General features: G+C 37.2%; 2 protein-coding genes across 2 annotated transcripts; one reads left to right on the top strand and one right to left on the bottom strand.

Annotated features, from left to right (window-relative positions):
- Nucleotides 1–12,231: 12,231 nt before the first annotated feature.
- Nucleotides 12,232–18,958, top strand: ppp1r14ba (protein phosphatase 1, regulatory (inhibitor) subunit 14Ba). The gene is made up of 5 exons (XM_067423611.1): nt 12,232–12,426; nt 12,561–12,757; nt 17,382–17,465; nt 17,754–17,786; nt 17,873–18,958. Exons 2-5 carry the CDS (start codon nt 12,566–12,568, stop codon nt 17,954–17,956), a joined length of 393 nt encoding a protein of 130 aa, XP_067279712.1. The 5' UTR covers nt 12,232–12,426; nt 12,561–12,565; the 3' UTR covers nt 17,957–18,958.
- On the bottom strand, nt 18,807–20,858 carry fkbp2 (FKBP prolyl isomerase 2). Its single transcript, XM_067423610.1, has 6 exons — nt 20,728–20,858; nt 20,134–20,294; nt 19,942–20,054; nt 19,622–19,668; nt 19,506–19,541; nt 18,807–19,233 (listed from the first exon to the last, which is right to left on the bottom strand). Exons 2-6 carry the CDS (start codon nt 20,290–20,292, stop codon nt 19,172–19,174), a joined length of 417 nt encoding a protein of 138 aa, XP_067279711.1. The 5' UTR covers nt 20,293–20,294; nt 20,728–20,858; the 3' UTR covers nt 18,807–19,171.
- Between the last annotated feature and the right edge of the window lie 1,732 nt (nt 20,859–22,590).

Below are 22,590 nucleotides of genomic sequence, written 5' to 3'. Positions count from 1 at the left end.
ACCCGTATTGTAAAGTGTTACCAAATTATTTTTTATTTTTGTGTGTTCCAAAGAAGTCACAGAGTTAGGAACAAAATCATGACTGAATTTTCATGTTTGTGTGAACTATCCCTTAAGTACTTTTTAAGAAGTTTTTAAGGAGTTGTACTCATTTCCCAAGGTGTGCAAGTGAGTTAAGTGTTTTAATAGCACATAAATCGCTTTTTATCAAAGACCAATGAAAATGTAATTAATCACCATATGACCCCCTTAACCAATCTATGCTTGAATGGTGATACTTCTTTTCGAGCTCTTGCGTTCTCCAGAATGTTTGACAGATGGCTCCTGACTCTGTCCCATCCCCCTGCAGACCGACGAACAGCGCAGAAGTACAAAACAGTCATTAGAGGAAAAGAAAGGAAGGAGGAAGACAGGGGAGAGGAAATGCTGTGGAGTGGAGAATGTAAATTACAAGAACAGAACAAAACAGAGACTCTCACAGGTGAAGAAGAGGATGAAAAGACATTTTCATTTGAAGAGCTACCTTATGAGAGTTAGAATATGAGATATAAAATCAATATAACATGCTCTCATTTATTATTGCTCAAGAATTGCATGAAAGAAACATTCTGACAAGCTTGTATATAGACAGAGCAAATGTACTATTGCAGCTGAGTTTCCTCTAAAACTGGACCGCAAGAAGAAAAAAATGTGTAATAAGACTGGTGCAATTTCCCTGGTGATGTTGTTTGTACAAAAGCTTCAACTGCTAAAAAGCTCAGACATCAGAAAAAAGAATATTTTAAATATGAATTGATCTTACTAACTTGTTATCTAAATGATGCATGTTATAGATCTTATTATGAACAATTCAACTGTTTCAGCCTTTTAGTTTTTAATCAAAATGTCGTAACTCGACTGTCCAGTGAACAGGCAGACATCTCTCTGGTGACAGATGCCAGACTCGCACAATCAATTGCAAGATTGCAATCATCCAACGATGGACAGAACCGACTTACTGCTCTACATTACTTTTCTTTTCCTTGCATCACAACACTGAAGAAAACTTCAGTTGAATCACAACTTTAAATGTTTACATACAACATATCAGACAGAAAAGAGTTCTAATGTCAAAAAAGAATCCTGTGTATTTTTTTAATTTCTTTTTTTAGACTTATGCCATTTATAATTTCCAGGACATTGCAGAGAGCTAGTGTTTTATGCACTAGGGAAAGTTGAATGAAAAAAATGCAATAAAAAGAGAACCCTTGATCTTTATTGGAAACCAAATATAGCGAGCGAAAGCAAAGGCCAGTGTTCAATAATGCATTTAAACTGCAGCGCATTTCCCTCATAACAACAGCGTCGCTCTTCACTTGAGCTCCTTTGAACTTTTTAAGCACATTTTAGCGGTCAAATGAAATGAGAAGCTTACTTACTTTGTCTATCTTTGGCTCCTTTATCAAATAGACCCCCACTAACAACAGTATCTGAACTGATTTGTACATGGACAAGTCCCTGCTAAGGATTAATATGGCTAAATTGGACAAGACCTTAAAGAAGTAGTTCACTTTAAAATGAAAATGAATGATTTACCCTCAAGTCATCCTAGGTGCATGACATTCTTATTTCAGACAAAAACAATCAGTTATTAATAAATATCCTGACGCTTCTATGCTTTGTGAGAAGAAGTGACGGGGTCCATCGAATCTGAAGTTTAAAAAATCTCATCCATCCATTCATAAACGTACTCCACATGGCTCCGGGGGTTAATAAAGGCCGACATTGGATGGAAAAATATCCATATTTAAACCCTTATAAAGTAAAATATCTAGCTTCAGGAAGACCACCTTCCATATTCAACTTAAGCAGAATGTGTAACTACGTTCCATACATTGAATATGGAAAGCGGTCTGCCTGAAGCTAGATATTTTAATTTATAAAGGTTTAAATATGGATATTTTTCTTACAAAAACCCAATTCATTCACTTCCGAAGGCCTTTATTAACCCCCCGGAGCCATGTGGAGTATGTTTATGATAGATGTATGAGCTTTTATGAGTTTCAGAATTGAATAGACCCCATCGCTGCTTATCACAAAGCGTAAATGTATTAATATAACTCTAATTGTGTTCACCTGAAAGAAGAAAGTCATATATACACCTGTTGGCTTGAGGATCAGTAAATCATGGGGTAAATCATTGGGGTTTAATTTTTTAATTAAAGTGAATTACTCCTTTTACACTAATATATATTTTTTTACTTTCATGTCCCACTTGGAAATGAGACGTTACCCGTTTCAACGTTACCTGTTAAATCTACGCTGATGCTGATGGTTGTTGTTTATAGAATCACCTTCTTAAAAATGCTCTGTGAGAAAAAGAATCTTCTTGATCAATGAGAAATCAGGTGTTCGTTGTTTTCACTGACAGTCTGTCTTAGCAATCCACAGCTCTATTTCCAGATCACTGTGGAGACAAAAAAAAAAAAAAAAAAACAGCTGCAGTGACAAACATGTGGCAATTTAGAGTCATCAATCACGGCGGCCGTGGTGAGAGACGAGGCTGAAGTGGGGTCAGCTCACACCGTGCTTCAGTACTCACCTACAGTTGTTACCAGAAATGGATTCCACTCTTGCCAATTATAGCCGTCATGTTGTATATCTCACAGCCAGATTTGAAGTTGGCGAGCTCGGCAGGATTGGTGGCAGGGCCAAGAATGCAACAGGTAAGAAAAACAAGATAGCAAAAAAATATATATTTCTATGTCTTTCCAAGCAGAAAGACCGCAATAACTGCTAATTGAGAGCTTGCAGCCTAATTTATGTAGGAAAACTTTTTCCAAATTAAGCAGTAACTTGGGGTCAGAAACCTTGGCATCTATCCAACAGTTAAACAATTTCACTATTTTAGCTCAACATCCCAGTGTGCTCTGCAGGAAACAAAAATACTTCTTATTCTAATAATAAAAAATAACACATTCCCCTTCATTCAGACTCTGTAATTACATGTAATGTTCCCATTCTGTCTACTAGGTTGCCGGCATGTCACAGAAAGACGGGCGGAAATGGTTTAAATTAAAACGATAAAGAAAATAAAAGCGAGGTGGGAGGGGAGATAGAGAGAGAGAGAGAAAGAATGCTAGTTTCATGAATCACTAGCTCAGGCAAGTTAGTCATCACATATAGTGTCACTTCAGGGTGAGGATGATTCACATAGTGCAAACTAACACTGTAGTCTTGCTGAATGCTCCTGAGCTTTCTAATATTAGAATACTGTGAGAAACGGAGCATCACTTTTCCTGCTTTCTGAGATGGTTGTTCCATCTGACTAGAAGCAATTTTGTCGCTTTGAATGTGTATTTATGCTTCATACATATAAGCGATTTATCCGATACATATAACGCTTTTGTCACACTCAAAGCAGAGAGTGGAGAAATCTATTTTACCTGAATGATGCGACCACTGTTGCGCACCAGAAAACCCATCATCACACACCAGATATCAGTGGAAACGAGAGGAAATTATACAGTTCCGTGTATAATGCCATATTTGAAGACCAATATTGTCAAATTTGGCCAGGATATCGCAGTTACACTACTAAACCGTTTCGAGATATGACGCAGACAGGAGCGCATAACCAAAGGCCCCGGGGCCCGGGCTACAGCATTACGCTAGGCCCCCCTGCCTCACATATAATATTGTGATTCATGTTTTTCCATCCCCAGAATTAAATCCTCCTGAAATTAAAATTGACAGTTTAAAGCAGCGCCGATGGAAAAGTGACTTGATCCTTCAGATAACAAACGCAGATTTTATCCACGCGTGTAAATTACTGATCCCGCGTTCAGCGCAGGGGCTCTCTCGCACTGAATGAAATTACAGAAAACGTTGTCCAGTTCGGTTCCGTTCAAACAGCAGGGCGTTGTCGAAAATGCAGCTTAGAGTCCTGATTTGATGCTGTTTTCACTGCTGCAACCTCCCATATACAAATAATTATTTGAAACTATATAATTTTCGTGCAGCCACGGCAGGCCTCTTTAGCCAATGCCCGTGCGTTAATGCGCCCCTGCTGGACCTGTCCTGGACACGAGTGTCAGGACCTCAGTTTAACATCTAATTTAGCATTCACCATGACTATTGGCACCTAGCGCCCCCTGCTGTTGTGTTACTCACACCTCTTCCAGCAGCATCCGACATAAAAGGAAGTTGCATTAGTCTTTTTAATTCGACATATCTAAATGAAACGGCTTCTCCAACAAGATAACATGTAGGGTGGGACTTGATTTTGTCCATTGGGAATTGATTGGATCGCTCATGTCAGTGACAGCTTCGCTCCACCCTCGCGCCAATAAACATCATCAGAAGAGAAGTCGCTGCTAGAGGGAAGGGGAAGTTATTTTGATTCAATTTTGTGCAATTTATACACAAAAAATAGTTTTTGCATGCACATGATTATGCACTTTATGGCCTGTATAACACACAAAACCCACCCAAGGGATTTACACTGCATATCATGCACACAAAAAATATTTTGTGTGTGTGTATACATTTTACAATAAAAATAAAAATTGAATTGCCAATTTTGATTTAATTGTGACTTTATTATAATAAAGTCAAATTAATAATACTTAATTTGACCACTTATGGTTGTATTACTCTAGATGGATCATATGAAAAAAATATGATCTATATATATTTTACTTACTTTTAGTATATATATAGAAATAGATTGGCATGTGTGTGTGTGTGTGTGTGTGTATATATATATATATATATATATATATATATATATATATATATATATATATATATATATATATATATATATATATATATGCAATTAGAAATAGATTGGCATATATACACACACACACACACACACACACACACACACACATGCCAATCTATTTCTAATTGCATGTTGCATGTAGGCTATATATTGTTTTTTTTAATTTATTTTTATTTGACCTCGATATTCTTAAAAACACTCAAATCAAAACCAAGCATCAAAAACATCTCTCTAGTGATGTATGCTGGACAGCTCCAATCATTTAGTGTCCTTAGTCCCAGCAGGTCTTCCACCCATGTGCTAACCAGGCTCTGCTTAGCTTCAATTGAAATTCTGCAGTGTAAAAGCTGCCGGCTAATTTCTGTCAGGCCTTATCATGAATGTCTTGAAACCCCACACAGAATGATTTTAGCACTCTCCATGACTGACAGGTCTTCAAAGGAGGCAACATGGCCCTCAAGAGAGAGACAAGATTAGGAATAAAAAGGCACACTGCTCTGGAAGAATTCCCACCATGTCCCTCCCAACAGCTCAGATTCAGTGAGGGTAACTATAGAGAGAGAAATCTGAATGCTCAATTTGAACGTTATCCAATTCCTAAAAGCCAATGAGCCAATGGCAAGTGGTAATATGCAACATTTGAAGTTGCAGTTGGATTGTTCGGAAGGGCTCTTTTAATCTCAAACACTAGCATTATATCCCTAACGGTTTGACGAAGACAACATGTCCCAGCACTCGGTTCTGCCTTTCGATTGGTTTTGTTGTGACTGTAGAGAGAAGAGAAGAGTGTGTGAGGGAGGCCCACAGGACCCAGAGCTCATAATCCAGAGCTGGTGTGTGGCACACAGGGGCCACTGAACCAATTACACGGTGCATTAAAAAGAAGGATAACGGCCTTGTTGGCAGCGATTTCATACAGGGTCTGCCCTAGAAGCAGCAAATCAGAAATATAAAAACTGATTAACAGGCAATTTCAGACAACAGAGGATTCTACTGTGTTTGGCAGATCGAGTTTTACTGCTTTAAAATTTGTTCTGTAAACAGAAAGATGGCTCTAATTGGATCCAGGATAATGATTCTGGGTGGATTTTGTATGATATTGACTGTGAAGTAGTAAAATGCATTTTATGGTTTCATATTGCTCAAGATCTAAATCTAAATCTGCATATGACTTACATCTTTTTCTAGTTCGTCTCATTCATCTTTGAAGAACACCATGATTGTTTTTGTGTCACAAGTCAAACTGCTGTCTCGTTTCTGTTTTTTATTTTTTTTTATTATTTTTTTTATTTTTTTAAAGAAGCAGCTACAATTCCAAACAAAAGATCTGCATTACATAATGTCCTCTTCTCACCACCAGTGCGTTTCGCCTGACACCCTTTACTGAAATAAAGCGATCACAGGCCGCCCTCTAGTGTTACACTTTTTTCCCTTTTCTTTTTGCATATAAATTGTACACTACCAGGGACATGCAGATTTGTTCAGGGGCAGAGGCCCAAATAAAATAAAAAAGGGGCAATATGTTAAGAATACAGTGTGTGTGTGTGTGTGTGTGTGTGTGTGTGTGTGTGTGTGTGTGTGTGTGTGTGTGTGTGTGTGTGTGTGTGTGTGTGTGTGTGTGTGTGTGTGTGTGTGTGTGTGTGTGTGTGTGTGTGTGTGTGTGTGTGTGTGTGTGTGTGTGTGTGTGTGTGTGTGTGTGTGTGTGTGTGTTTGTGTGTGTGTGTGTGTGTGTGTGTGTGTGTGTGTGTGTGTGTGTGTGTGTCCACATTATATTATCCACATTATATTTGACCTGAGCAGCATTATGACACGTTTGGCCATTTTAAAACTTTTTAAAGCACCCTGTGTGGATCAACGTGCGGCTACATTACGGTAGGAAATGAAACTCAATGTGGAGGATTTGAACTGTGACGATGATTGTTGGCAGTTTAAATGTTAAGTTGTGTCGACGCTCTGGTTCTCTTACCTGGGTATGTTTTTCAGATGTGTTGACGCTTGACAGGAACTCCGGTTCCGCAACGATTACGTAGGCTATACTGGTTTTTGTGAGAAAGATCTATTGGTCAGGTGCAGCTGGAAAAGATGTGTCTTAAAGCTACAGTGTGTGATATTTTCCCCCATCTAGCGGTGTAAAGGTATATGACCATCCAGTGAATATTAGTTTCTGTTCCTCTCAATTCTGTGTTCGGTTTAACTCCTGCGGTGGCCGATTTTGTCCAAGATTAACATGGCAATCCCCCTCTTCACATTCGACACGGTGCCATCGAGTGTTAAAACACGAAAGGCGAAGCTTGAATTTACGGGTAAGTCTCTCTTTGGCTAATGTACTTTCAAGATGGAGGAGCAACATGGCGACCAGCATTCGAACCCCTCACCCGTATGTATTTTCAGTGGCATATTATAAACTTACGAGAATACTTGAAAGAAGTAAATATACATTAATGAGGACATATATTTTTGAAAGAACTGTGTTTTAAGCTAAGAATAAACTAAAAAAGTTAAACAGTGTATAGCTTTAAGATGTTTTTTTAAAATGGCTACAGACGGCTGCTCGAACTGAGATCGGCAAGTCATTCCACTAGGTGGGAATGGTCCAGTAAAAGGTCCATGAGAGTGATTTCATGTCTCTTTGGAATGGATCCACAAGGCGTTGTTTACTTGCAGAACGCAAGCTTCTGGAAGGTGTGTAAGTTGGAACAAGCAAGTTTATCTATATTGCTGCAGAGCCGGTGGTCGCTTTGTAGGCGAGCACCAGTGCCTTGAATTTGATGCGAGCAGCCATTGGCAACCAGTGCAGTCTGATGAAGAGAGGTGTAACATGAGCTCTCTTCGGCTCATTAAAGACCACTCTCGCCTCTACATTCTGGATCAGCTGCAAGGGTTTGACAGTGCATGCTGTAAGGCCAGCTAGAAGAGCATTACAATAGTCCAGTCTGGAGAGAACAAAAGCTTGGACCAGGAGTTGTGTGGCTTGTTCTGATAGGAAGGGTCTAAACTTCCTAATGTTGTATAAGGCAGTTAAATCTGCAGGCTGTTGCAGTAATGTGGTCAGTTAAGTTTACCTGGTCATCAATCACAACTTCAAGGTTCCTGGCTGTCCTGGATGGAGTTGGTTGATGAACCTATAGCTGAATGGAGAATTTTTTATGAAGTGCTGGGTTGGTTGAGACCACAAGTAGTTATATCTTTGCAAGATTGAGTTGATGGCGATCCTCCTTCATCCATCCAGAAATGTCTGTCAGGCAGACAGCTATACGAACACCAACTGGAGGATCATCTGGTTGAAATGAGAAGTAGAGTTGAGTGTCATCAGCATAGCAGTGATAGGAGAAGCCGTGTTTCTGAATGACAGAACCTAATGATGACATGTAGATGGAGAAGAGAAGTGGTCCAAGCACTAAGCCCTGGGGAACTCCAGTATCTAGGTGACTTAGACACTTCACCTCACCATGACCTACCTGAGAGTTAAGACTTTAAACCACTGGAGAGCAGTTCCTGAGGTGTCCATCTTAAGAGTTGATCGTGGTTAACTGTGTCAAAAGCAGCAGACAGATCCAGCAGGATAAGCACTGAGGATTTGGAAGCTGCTTTTGCCAGTCTCAGTGCCTCAGTAACCGAGAGCAAGGCAGTCTCAGAAGAGAATACAGTGTGTGTGTGAAGCCGGATTGGTTGTTGTCCAGGAGGTTGTTCTGTTCAAGAAACACAGAGAGTTGATTGAACGCAACTCGCTCAAGTGTCGTTGCAATGAAAGGCAGAAGGGATACCGTCTAAAAGTGCTGGATTCAGACTGACTGATTTTCTGAATTTTGATCCGTTCGTTACTACTGTACACATTGTCATTTTATTATAAGTCAAATTTGTTTTGTTTTATTGACCACAAATATTTTCATTGATATTTGAATGAGAGGGGCTCTTTTGATTATTTTGCTTTTTATTTGGCCTATTTATTATTTAAGAATATTATTACTATTATTTAAGCCTACTTTTATTCAGCAAGGATGCATTCAATTTATCAAAAGTGACTCTAAAGACAATGTGACAATGTCAAATTCTATTCAATATGGTAAACTTTCTATTTCAAGTAGATGCTATTCTTTTCAACTTTCTGTATCTCATCAGCGAGTCCTGAAAATACGTTTCCACATACTTAGCAGCACAACTGTTTTTAGCACTGATAACATAATAAGGAATTCTCTAAATCAGAGCATATCAGAACGATTTCTGAAAGATCATTCATGTCACGTTACACTGAGTAATGATGCTGAATATTTACCAGCACATGTAGTAGGCCACATTTTAAATTATATTAAAAGAGAAAACAGTTATTCATATTGTATGTACTAATATTTCACAATACTGTTAAATCAAATAAATGTAGCCTTAGTGAGCATAAGATACTTTTAACAAAAAAATTACTGATCACCAATTTTTTAAACAAGAGCCTATAGTGTACAATGTATACAATTTATAGTCTAATGTCAACAAATGCCATCTTGATAACATAGGCATACTTTATACAGCTCTGAATTTTTAGTTGATTTCTCAATGTTAAGTGGTCTCTTAATTTTTTCCAGAGCTGTATACCACACACCAGTATGGAAGGCAATAAGACCAAAACTTGTGATGTGTAGATGGCTCATTATAGTGGCTGTTTCTGTGGGCTGCTATGTGCAAGCCGCCTGCCATAATGAAACGATCAAAGTAGACTGCGCCTGCAACCGAAGTTATACGCTTATATGAATATCAATATCTGCAATGGGAGTTATGCTCAACAAACTTATGTAAAATATGGAGTGACTGCCCTTTCCCCCGAAAAGCGGATGCAATGAGCCTTGTTTTCCTGTTTGTTCATGTGACGTTCAGCATAAAGCCTAGATGATTTTGATAAACTAACACACATTACAACGATGGTGTTACACTGCAAATAATAATTTTCATGATTTGTTATCACAGCATTTTATAATTTGTCAAATCTACTAATTATTGTAGTTCAGATAACATAATATTTTGAGTTTCTATATAAACCAATCCCCTGTGTTGTATAACTAAAAAAAATTATTTCAATTTTTTAATTTTAAGGCAACCAGGTAACTTACTTTTTTAAGTTAAACCAACAATATATTTGTTTACAGTGTAGCTAACACAACAATAAAATGTTACAGATAAAGGATATGCAAATGAAGGAGTGAAGGAGGAATGCTGAAAACTGAAATATATATACACTCACCTTATTAGGAACGCCTGTTCAAATTTCTCAATAATGCATTATCTAATCAACCAATCACATGGCAGTTGCTTCAATGCATTGTGTGATCCTGGTCAAGACAATCTCCTGAACTCCAAACTGAATGTCAGAATGGGAAAGAAAGATAATTTAAGCAATTTTGAGCATAGCATTGTTGTTGGTGCAAGACGGTTCAGTCAGATGTACACATAATCAATAGATAAACTGTCTGTAATGCAATACTGTCAAATTAGTGTAATCTCCTCCTGTCTGCAAATCCAGCCTCTTGTTTACAAACAAATTTGTGGTGAAATTAAGGAACAAACGCGCAATGTCTTCCCCATGAGGTGAATATTCATTCAAAATAAAGTTCAACCATGATTGTTTCCGCACAGCGCAATATCTTGCTATCTTTGGCATGTTTATTGCTCGGTAGCGTGATCCGTTTATCTCAAAGTTGGCCCATATTATTTATGTTACATTTCCGAGTCATTGGGCGGGGCTACAGAATCAGGCACTTCTTCTTCTGTTGAGGTGGCCTTTCGCCACATTCTGATGTCACAGGTTGGCACATTCTGAGATTGAGCATTTGCTGGGCCTGCTGTCAATAAAAGCTTTTCTTTGACTAATAAGGAAGTTTTCCGCTTCAAATATCATGATTCTTATATCACGATTAACTTTTATACATCAAAGGCTGAATGAAAAGTTGATTTCTCAATTCATGACCCCTTTAAAACAACACAAGCCCATAATGTGTTGCTAATTAAAAATAAAAATAAAAAAAAATCTTGAAAAGAGAACCAACACAAATTCCTCCAACATAATAAATGAAAAAGAATGCAAGAATGCACACTTCCAAAATTAGGCCATAGCGTTCTGCCACCTTGGCGTACTTTTTAATTATATGATTTGTGATGCACTAATTTTTTTTAATCTAGTATTCTAACTAAAAAAATATTGTACAAATATGAATGGCAAATCCTTAAGTAAACCTGCATACTTTCATATAGCAGGAATGGATAAAGGGTCGTAATGACAAAGAATCATTATTCAAAAAGCACTGGACTTACAAAATTAAGGATTTAAACAACATAACAGCTAGAATTTTTTTAAAGATTAAAGTGCTTTACCAAAAATATGTGATGCACTTTTATGCTTTTAATTCTTCCGCATCTCTCATTGTAAGTACATTACTGTATATGTAGGCCTATTTGTGTTTTGTTCAAATTTGTACATTTTCAATCCTCTGAAATACCAGAACATTGAGTTGAAACTAAAAAAAAAATCTTGTAGAAATGATATTGTTAAAAATAATGGATGTTACAACATAATTATGAAAATATATCACAGCATCCTTATAGGCCTAATATTTATAAGTATTGTGGATCATACAGGAATGCAGGAATGTGTAGGCATTCATTCCAATAAGAATAATTAATAACCCAATAAAATAATAATACAATTAAATTCTAAATGGACAATAAAATAGCTTGAGAGCAGTGGACCCATTCAAATTCAGCGGATGCAAAAATGATGGCGATTTACTGGAGTGAATGAACCAATTAGGGTTGAATATATTACATAATGTTGGATTTTACGATAAAATGAGAAGACAGACGGAGGGTCACTTGGCATAACCATGATGCACAATGTGTGTGTGTGTGTGTGTGTGTGTGTGTGTGTGTGTGTGTGTGTGTGTGTGTGTGTGTGAGAGAGAGAGAGAGAGAGAGAGAGAGAGAGAGAGAGAGAGAGAGAGAGAGAGAGAGAGAGAGAGAGAGGGAGATTTGGTTTGGAATGGTCCAAATACTGAAAAGAGGGGTGAGGCATACAATTTCAGTATGCTATTGGTGCCTAAAATTTTATTATACGTGACTAACTGATATTTACTATTAAACAATTTAGCCATATTATAACACTATAGGCACAGCCTGCATAAAGACCAAAAGGAAATATTGCGTGGTGGTATTTTATAGTGATGGGAGGTCCGACTCTTTCGTGAATCGGTTCTAACAGTTCGGTTCAAATTAGCAGTTCAAAACTCATCAGGACAGTCTGGCGCATATGCTATTTAATTAAGTGCCTATTCTAAGGTGCATATATTGTATTGCGTCTCTAGGTTAAAAACGTCTACGTTTTTAATGTCTGTCTTATTGTCGAGTCATAATTGCTATTTGGAAAGCACAACTTTGACTTTAGACATTTAGTGAACTAGCCTAATTGATTCATTGAAAAGATCCGACTCAAACGGCTGGTATTTCAGCGCGGACACTTGGAGGCGCCCACAAGCGGTTCTGTGACAATTGATGGACCGATTTGGGGAAGATGGACTTTGATAAACCGCGGCCACACAATTAGTCTAATGAATTTGACTTTCGTTTTCTAGCTCCTTTGCCTGATCCCCATCTAGCGTTGCAGACTGCTTGCAATCCAAAAGGTCTGTTCCATTTAAGAAAAGGGGCACTTTTTTTGCAACATGCAATGGATGTGCACATGACCGGCTCTGTCTATTGAACTGATGCTCTAATTGATTGAAGCATTAAATTCACCTCACCTTTTTTAATCTATTAGGGACAATGGCAGCGGTAACGAGTCCGGAAACGACACCTCAGCCCCGGGTCTATTTTCAAACACCTCCCGGTACCGAAGAAGAAGTGCCACAGAAGCAAGGACGAGTGACCGTAAAATATGACAGAAAAGAATTGAGGAGGCGGCTGAATTTGGAGGAGTGGATAGTTAGCCAGTTAATGAATCTGTACGATTGCGAGGTAGGACAAAAAAAAATTCCACTGTCATTGATAGCGTGCAATCCTTTGTTGCAAGGAATGACAGCTCTTTCTTTACAGTAGCCTACTCTCGAACCGGCATTCCTCCCGTTCCATTTGTCATGTCCATTTGTGCTATAGTTGGCTTGCTTTAATAAATGTATAGATTATTAAGAGCAGCATGACATTTTTTATGTTGTCTTTATTTTTAATCGATGTTGATTTTATGGTTATGCATTTACACATGGAAGGGCGTGGCATGACAGAACTACAGACAAAGCTATAAAACAAAGGTGAGCCTCTTGGACAGGTGCTGCGAGGAAGAAAAAAAAGATTTGAGCACCTAATGATTCCTTTATGCATAATGCATCCATTCGTATTTCATCGAACAGTGGGCATGCCATATGTTAATGTGACGGCTCTATGAGGATGGAGCTCCAGCTGCATTAACAAAGACATGGATTCCAATCCCAATATATTTATGTTTACAGATGCACAAAACCCAGATATCGCTGATTAGGATTGTTATGTCTATTGCACGTCAATATAATAGGTGACACTGGCTAGGATGGGTCTTTCTTTCAGCCCCCCTGGGATGTTTGGGATCACCCTTCTAGCCATTGTAATGATGTCATCTGTTCAGACATGCAAAGCATGCTTCACTTTGAGCTTGACTTAACCTCCAGGGCTAATATAACTGACCTAGATTATACGTGGTGTAAAACTAGGCAGCTCTTGAAATGAGATTTTTCTGAATGCTCTTTTCAGCCCAGCGGTAGGCCTCATCCCACATTTCGCTTTGTCTCATTGACTCTACAGAATAGCCCGAATCTTTTTGGATTTGTTTGAGAGCCAGCTTACATGTGATAAGTTTCCACTGACAAATGATTTCTAATGTCATAATACAGCTCTACAAGTTAGAAATATATAATGTAATAAGGAAGAAGATAATAGAAGCACACATATTTAAACTTATGAAATGTCATCTGAATCCCACAGGTTATTCATATTAATATGGTGTGACAGGAGAACTCGTCCATTATATTGCTCGTCTCAGCAATGTTTGGTCCAATTAGGTTGATGTTTAAAATGCACATCTTAAATCACAACAGCCCTGAGCAAAAAATAAAGACAAATGTACCTAAGTGGATAAAGATGCACAGTGACAAATTACATAATGGTTTTCTATTTTGGCACGGACAAAGCTCAAATGTATTTTTGTTTAAAGTGTTTTTGTTTGATGATAGGTCTGTGGCTGTAAAATCATGTCCACACACCACTGAGAACATTTTGTGAATAAAATGGCTGTGTTTTACAGTTTTTCTCTGAGCTCACATAATTTAAATGTAATTGTACAGTAGAGCAGTAACATAAATACTGTGCATTGGATATTATACTGATCTTTATCACAAAAACAAACCGGGGGCTCTTGGCTACAGAGTTAATAAATAAACATAGATAAAGTATTTTTTTACACTATTGTTCAAAAGTTTGGGGTCAGTGGGATTTTGTAATGTTTTTGTAATATAATGTAATGTCTCTTCTGCTCACTAAGGCTGCATTAATTTAAAGAAAATAAAAACGGTAATATTGTGAAATATTACTGCAATTTAAAATAACCTTTTTTATATTTCAATATATTTTAAAATGCAGTTTATTCATGTGATGGCAAAGCTGAATTTTTCCAGCATCATTCCAGTCTTGAGTGTCACATGATCCTTCAGAAATCATTCTAATATGCTGATTTGGTGCTGAAGAAACATTTATTCTTAAAATATACATTTTTAGTAACATTATGAATGACTTTACTCTAATTTAATGTATCCCTGCTGAATAAAATGTTTTAATTTCTTTCAACAACAAAAACGTACTGACCCCAAAATATTAATTTAACTTATTATTAATGTAGGAAATCGGTTGCCTGGGACAGTTATATGGTTTACGGTCGTTATACAAATGAAAGTGAGGGAATTATATTACATATAATTAGATCTAATATTTTTTTAATTGTAATCGTTTTTGTAATTAAATATGAAAATTGTATAGTTATATTTTGCCACTCTATGACAGCTATAAATTCATAAACCCACTGAATGTTGGAAGAGGAGCCAGTATGCACTCTTTTGTAGGAGCAGGTACAAAGGTGTCAATAGGCTTGAGCAATTCTCATTGTTTAGGCCTAATTTAGACAAAGAATACCATGATTGACCAATCAGAATTAAGTTTTCTAAAGAGCCAATGCTATGCACCTCCCAGTCCCATTACTGTTTCATGAAGTGCTTTACTAGTCTGTAAATGTAAAATAAAGGGTATGACCTTCAGCTTATCACTGTGACTAAGTAATAGATGCAAGAGGAAGTGTTTTACTTTACGAATAGGTCAGTTGTAGTGTGCTAGAGCAAATTTACAATATGGGTCAGTGTAAAGGGTTTCATAACAGACCTGATTTCTCAATGACTTCAACAGCACATACACATGAAGAAAAACTGACAATTTTGCCCACTGCAGCTTTCCTTCCCTGTCTTCCACAGCTACATAAAATCACTAATGGAGCATAATAGCACTGCAGGAAACAGCTAAATGAGAGTGAATCTCTGATGAATCGGAGTGTGACTGCAAACTAACTGTAATAAGATAAAAATATATAAAAAACAGTGCTGTGGTTGTGCTTCCATTCACTTAGTGTCTCAATCTAGGAAGCTATCAGACAGCATTGTATGTAAAGGAGACAAAATGTTGTCTTTGTAAGCCAACAGGAAGTGAATGGAGATTGTTTTTGTCACAAACACACAATAAGCATGGACATGAGGATCAACCCATCCTGTTGTGGAGAGAGGATGTCATGCACAAAGGCCAGAGATGGCTTGGTTTCTATAGTTAGAATAAAGTGCTTGTCATGGGGGTTTCCTTTAAAAGGACAATTTTGAATCTTATCTACTACCACTAAAAGACTCATAATAGTATCTCAAAAAGAACATCCACCAAAAATAATTTTAAATTTCATTGTTTAATCACCCTTTGTTCCAAAACCTGGACTTTGTTTCTTCTGTGGAATATATTTTGAAGGATGTTGGTTACCAGTTTGATATCCCATCGACTTCCATTATATGGACAAAAACTACAGTGGAAGTCAATTGGAACAAAAATAGTTTGGTTAGTAAATGATGAATAACCAGAAAGTAATTATCATTATTCTTAAAGGCTCTTTCACAACCAGAACAACAACAAAGAAAATAGTTATATTACCAATGCACGTTCGTCCTGTTTATTGTTACTGCGCTGCGGTCATCTGTTGCTTTAAAGGTCCCATGGCATGGATTTTTTATTATTATTTTATAATGTTTCCTGAGGTGTACTTATATTGTTAGTATGTTTTTTTTTACGTCAAAAAAATTCATAATTTAGAAATAAAATGCTTTTTTTTTCTCCCTGTACTGATATAGCCACTTTGGGACAATATTCAGGCTAGGGGAACATATTATGTTGAAATAACATTAATGCTGAAAAACCTCATAAAATGAACATTTTATGCCATGGGACCTTTAAATGATTGAGCTTGTTAAAGCAGAATGGATTCTGATTGGCTGTCAAAGTTTTATCGTTTGTCAGCTAGAAAAAATGTTCTGAAAGTGATTCTACTGAAGCGGCTAATCTTTTATATTTAGAACCATTTGTAGAACTATATCTTTATCATTATCATCCTTGGTGAGATGGGGGCTTTTAGTTAAAGAAAATGGTGACGGCGGACAGTAGTGGAGTATTTTAACTTTTAGTAGTGGAGTAACTTTTACTTCTGTACATTCCAAAGCATAACATATAATTTCATATTTTTTTACTGCACTACATTAAAAGTTGTTTTCTTACCATTAATACTTAATTACATTAAAACATTTAGTTTTTATTTTTAGTTTCATTTACTTTCTTACTTGTACTCTAGAAAACTTTGAATTACTTTTACTTGAGTAAAAGTATACAATACACATTTTTTTACGTAGATAAGTATAAATGACATTCAGTATGAAATCATGCAGTAAAAAGTAGAATATTATGTTTTGGAATGTTGTGAAGTAAAAATTTTCTGAAGAAGAACACTGGTAAAGTACATATACTTTAAAAAGTACAGTAAAAATACTTCACTTCTGTCCACCTCTGGAATTTAGATTTTTCACTGAACTATCCATTTAAGGGTTCACATTTTTACCCTAAGCTTCTAATTCGCACTGCTTTGGGGTAAATGAAGTATAAAGTTGTCCCTTTAAAGGGACAGTTCACCCAAAAATAAAAAAAAACATTAGCCCATGATTTACTCACACTCAAGTCATCCTAGGTGTTTATGACTTTCTTCTTTCAGATGAATACAATCACCCAAACTTTATAATGGCCGTGAACGCACAACGGCAGTTAGCAGAAGTTGGAGATTGCAGCTTGCAAAGTTTTAAATATGGATATTTTTCTTACACAAATGCATCAATATACTTCAAAGGGTCTTTATTTTTATTTTTAACCATACTGGTCTAGTTCATGATTGGCCCTCTTTCTGTGGCTTGTGAATTATTCAAAATCACTCTTTTTTTCTTTCACAGGAGCCCCTATTAACATCTCTCATTAGTGGTTCTGTATTTTGCAGGAAGATGAGGTGCCTGAACTGGAAATAGATGTGGATGAGCTTCTGGATCTGCCCAACGATGTTGAGAGAGCCATTCGAGTGAAGGTCTAATCAGATCTCTATTACATTTACTAGATTTGGTTCATAAGATATCTCCCCAAGAACATTACTCTAGATTTCCACCCTTCTGAGCTGAATTGCGCTCTAGTGTGCCTCATCTGCAGGTGGTTTGACAGTAATCCTTCCTGTCACAAGCTCTTTTTGAAGACAGAATTTTTCAGCAGGAGATTTATTTCCGCATTTTGTGTCAGCTTTCTGATTTCATTGGTACACAGTTGGAAAAACAACAGATTAGTCCAAAAGGCATTCATTCTCTTTCCATTTGTTTTTTAGATGCTGCTGGTCGACTGTTACAAGCCTAATGATGTAAGTGCCATTATGGATTTATGAAAAGGCAGTCATGTTATTATATAAGTCTCCGGAAAGATCATTGTCATTCTGGCCCCCTGCAGGACTTTGTGGCAGCGCTGCTGGAGAAGGTTCGAGGGATGCAGAAACTCAGCACCCCGCAGAAGAAAGGGGAGCTGACGCCATGATGTCATCACAGCTTCTCCCACCACCACAAATCCAACCTGTCACTCCAAACCCAGAGGAGAGATGCAGGCATGCAGACCAAACCACTAAACCACAGCGTCTGTCAAATGGAGATCAATGATACGAATCCAGCCAAGCCAACCTCAGCTGCAGGTTGACCAACTGTTTTTACTTCGTCTTAGTACTGTTTCAGCATATCTTACATGTAGAGAGTGTGGTAGTGTCCCTTTAGCTTAAAAACCCTGTGGTGATTTAGGGAAAGGAACCGAATGGTTGATGTTACGGTTACACTGTTCACTAATACACTTTTTTCAGCCTCGTGAATTGGCTTCATTTGTCTGTAATCAAGTAGGAAGTTAGAACAAAGCCGATTTCTTTTTACCCCCCTTTTTTGTCAGTCTCTCACATCTGCTGTCTTTCGTAAGGGCGAAACGATTTTTTGCAGGCCAGAAAATATTAGTTTTAGATACAGTATGGGGTTTCAGATTTTAGGGTGTGTTGATGTAAGCTGGGAAGAGGGAGGGGGATGAGAATTGTGAACTTGTGTTTTGTAAGCCATTTTTAATCTACCATTTCTAGGAAATAAAAAACAAAAACATGACAGGTCTGTGCTTAGTATTGCTGTTTTTAAAAAAAAATTATTTGACCGAGGAAAATTAAGCTAGTTTGAAGTTCTTTCAGGATGAAGAGTAGCAATACTGGGAGTGAATTTGCCAATTTGTTACATCTAATATTTTTAATAATTTTACACAAAATAAAAAGAGTATGCCAAATTATGATGAAGGATATGAATGAAGATGCTTTGGTGGTGTAGGCCAAGGTCAATGCTAAATCAAGCTCAAAGCCCGCATATCTTTTGTAAATAAAAGGTTTATTCAATTTCAAATGAACAAGATTTAAGAAACTGATCAGAACTGGTTGGAATGGCAAAAACTGTACTGTGTGCACTCTCACAACCAAATACATGTAGTAAGGCTCTCAAATAAAGAATGGTGCTACATACATGTCTGTGTCTATCTTTTTCTAGGAAGGTAAACATCTCACAATTTTTTTTTAAGTGTGATTACTGAGCTCATTCTGTTTCTGTAACCACTTTAATAACAGAAACGGGTCTTTAACACCTGAAATTGCTATGCAGGTATATCTAGTACAGCAGCATTGCAAACACAATGATTTTAAATGCTTCAGACTGACAGGCCCACATACTGTATCTGACACTATAAATCAGATCTTCTCTCAATGCTCAACAGCTCTACTTCAAAGATGAGTGTGGCACCACCTAGTGGGAAAACAGATTTGAAACGTGAGACAGAATGTGATACATACAGGGGTCCTTTTTGACTCCACGGCACACCATTGTCAAACACAAATTTCAAAGATAATATTTTTGTCAGTATCTCATTTTTCACAGCAGCATATACTTTTAATCGCTACTGTAAGTAGGTGCTATGGACCCCTAACAAAAAGAGCTATTGTAAAAAAATATATATATATATGGTGAATGTGCTTGATGTGAGACTAAATGTTGGATTGGACTGTGCATCATCTTACCTGGAATTTTAGGTGGTGCTCCTCTGTCGCCATAGCCTGTAGTTTATAAAAAGTTCATAGATGATTAAGATATAGACTGAATATCATAACACATTACTTTTCCATAATATACTCACCAAGCTCAGAGGGAATAACCAGCTTCCTCTTCTCACCCTCACACATCCTAAGTGGAAGGAGAAGGAAAAACTTGCTAAATGGGCTTTTTATAAAACAAGACAGGTAGGATAATCACGGTGAGAAAGGAAATAGGATGCTCATTTGCAGAGCACTAGGCCACAGCATCAACACATGCTAATATATTGAACACAATTGACACTGCCTCTTAAATCTAATCTGCTAATTAGACGGTCTCTAAGTTCCCCTCGTCAAACCCTAATTCTGACTGAGAAATGATCTCAGATGATCTAGTAAAACAGAACTACTGCTGCTCACTCACCCTAACAAACCCTGATCCCAGCCCTTTATGACCTGTCCTGTGCCAAGAGTGAAGGTAAAGGGCTGGTTCCTCGGTATACTGCTGTCAAATTCTGTCCCATCCTCCAGTTTCCCCTGCAGAAAAAACAAAAACAGTTTAATAAGACATTTCGGGGCATTAATAATATTTGGGTCAGAGAGGTCTGACACTTACAGAGTAGTGCATGTTCAACACGTCACCCTTTCGAGACTTGATAGGACAGTTGTCCACTCTTTTCTTGATTCCGATCTGCAGTTTTTTCTTCTCAGCCCCCTGCACAAGTGCCATGGGGATGGACATCAGAGTGACAGCTAATAAAAGATTCAGCTTCATGTCTATAGGAAAATAAGACAACAGAACATACAAATGACAGAAATTAATCTTTGAACGCTACAATATACCGCGAGTGTTCGTTTGTGCTCATGCGCAGCCTTCTACCCAAAATGTGCACGTTATTATTTGCAGTAATTAACGTTAGTTGTGTTAGCAGCAGCAGCATGACTCTAAACGGCTTAAAGTCTAAATCTATATGGTGTATTTTAACTAGCAAAAGACTTCGGCTAATACAGTTTTTGTAGCATGCTGGATTTATTTTAGAGGAAGTTAAATGGATGACAGCTACGGTTTTCTGCTGAACCCTGTTCATAAAAAAAAAATCGAATACCGTATCGTATTTTGTAGATTTAGTCGCCTATAAAGAGAGACGCAAGGGGTAATTTTCTTTTGCAGTCATTTGAATGCTTAATTGATGAATTAAAAGGCAATTACCTGTAATAAGAATAATACACTCGTCCGTCCAGAATCTCAGAATGAGTCCGTCATAAGGAAGTGACGTCAGCGAGCGTGCGTGGCTTCCTTAGCTTTAGCTCTACAAATTTCAGTACGTCAGAGTATTTAGTATTTAAGACTGAATATAAAAGAAAACTATACGTATTTTTAATGCATGAAATATTTAACTTAATAACAAAGACATTTAATATTAGAAAAAACAAGACGCGGCAATATTATGGGTAACTCCAAGAAAATACTTGGGTGGTGAAACGGGACTTTTATTCGATTTGTTGCTATGATTAATACGATTGCACACACAGGGGCGCTATATCCCCATTAATTACTTTCGTATTTATTGCCTTACAACATGTAAACCCTAGTAATTCACTTTAAGAACAAAAAATATAGGAAATAGGAAATATTTTTGTTTGTGTAGTGCAAGTGTGTCTTAGTGTAAGCAAATGAGGTTATTACTGCAAATACAATACAGACGGGGGTTCCTGAAGGAACTGCAGGGGGGTTGGTAAGTTTAATAAAAAGCTATGAAGTAATTACATCTTTTTCTTTCTTTTTAAAAAATGTAAATAAATATTTTTACTAAAATCAAAATAAAACATTTACTAAAAATAATTATGTTTACTTGCATGTCATGTGACCATTAACCGACATTAGAGAACCATGAATTTATCATGGTTGACCTAACTTATTAACTTAAAATCTAAATGGGTATTTCAAGTAAATATATTAGGTAAAATAGAATCCCTGCATTGCATGTAAATATGAAATGGCGTACATTTTAATGTGTTCATCAGTGTGAGTGATTATTCAAATAATAGTTGTGTTCGTCAGGAGCTGATTAGAATTGCAATGTTGTGATGTTGAGGAAACACTTCTGAAGTGGGTCTCAGTTTTCAGTGATAATCACATGAGGCTGGTCTGTGTGCAGTTTCACAAACCTGGAAGTCCTTCTGAATATATATAAGCAGTCGAAAAAATATGACAAAGATGTAGAATCAATGAATTATGAATAATTTACACCCATCATTAAAGGAACTGTAGTCTGATTTTACATGTAGGCCTAATCAGATATTACCCAATGCTGCAAATATGATATAGGCCTACCACATATGCAAACATTTATTTTATTTGATATATTTTTGTATACATGTTCAGTAAACATATTTTATGACTGGCCTTAGAGGGTTAAAACTACTCGAGGCAGACATCTTCTCAGGGATTGTGGCACATATTCAACCTTCACCCTGAACAAAAGCATCATCATAATCACTTTATTCATCTCTGTCTGAAGGTTTCTCATTTCAATCCTATGAGTCACATGTGACTGTACTGTATGTGACCGCAATAAAAAAAGATTTCCGTTGCTGTGGGTGACCAAAGGTGGGTAGACAGCCTTCTTCGTGCTTTCGTTTGACTCTCTCCCGTGGCTTGTTTCAGTGAGACGGACAGAATGCAAATGAGTCAGCTGCTCTTCCTAAAATGATCTTCTCTCCCCCCTCAACTGCCTCTTACTGCCCCAATAAATCACAACAGACTCAAGCTATGGAAGCCAGGCGTGTTGCATTTGACCTTAAATGAATAAATTATTACAGGCTTCAGCAGATGTGCAGTAATCATGCTGTGCCTACCAAATGTTGCTATCACAGATTGTTGGTTAAAAATAATGGAAAACTATGTCTTCCCTCAACAATGTGTTCATGTCTTATTTGAGTTTATGATTTAATGCTGGTCTTCACCGAGGACAGTCACAGCACTTGAAAATTAAAGTTTGTAACTCACTGTAGCTTGTTCTCCTTATCAAGCTCAACAGCAACTGGACACTTTTTTTAAGTGTATTTGTTT

Source organism: Pseudorasbora parva, chromosome 18, assembly GCF_024679245.1.
Source record: "Pseudorasbora parva isolate DD20220531a chromosome 18, ASM2467924v1, whole genome shotgun sequence".
Lineage (NCBI taxonomy): Eukaryota > Metazoa > Chordata > Actinopteri > Cypriniformes > Gobionidae > Pseudorasbora > Pseudorasbora parva.
This window is presented reverse-complemented; position numbering and strand designations above follow the sequence as displayed.

What these genes read in the sequence shown, in the direction of transcription:
- fkbp2 (XM_067423610.1), bottom strand. Translation starts at nt 20,292, where the DNA reads ATGAAGCTGAATCTTTTATTAGCTGTCACTCTGATGTCCATCCCCATG. An exon ending in TGTTGAACATGCACTACTCT is followed by an intron (nt 20,055 to 20,133) that starts GTAAGTGTCAGA and finishes TTTTTTCTGCAG; the next exon opens with GGGAAACTGGAGGATGGGAC. An exon ending in GGTTATTCCCTCTGAGCTTG is followed by an intron (nt 19,542 to 19,621) that starts GTGAGTATATTA and finishes TATAAACTACAG; the next exon opens with GCTATGGCGACAGAGGAGCA.
- ppp1r14ba (XM_067423611.1), top strand. Translation starts at nt 12,566, where the DNA reads ATGGCAGCGGTAACGAGTCCGGAAACGACACCTCAGCCCCGGGTCTAT. An exon ending in TGAATCTGTACGATTGCGAG is followed by an intron (nt 12,758 to 17,381) that starts GTAGGACAAAAA and finishes TGTATTTTGCAG; the next exon opens with GAAGATGAGGTGCCTGAACT. An exon ending in AGAGAGCCATTCGAGTGAAG is followed by an intron (nt 17,466 to 17,753) that starts GTCTAATCAGAT and finishes TTTGTTTTTTAG; the next exon opens with ATGCTGCTGGTCGACTGTTA.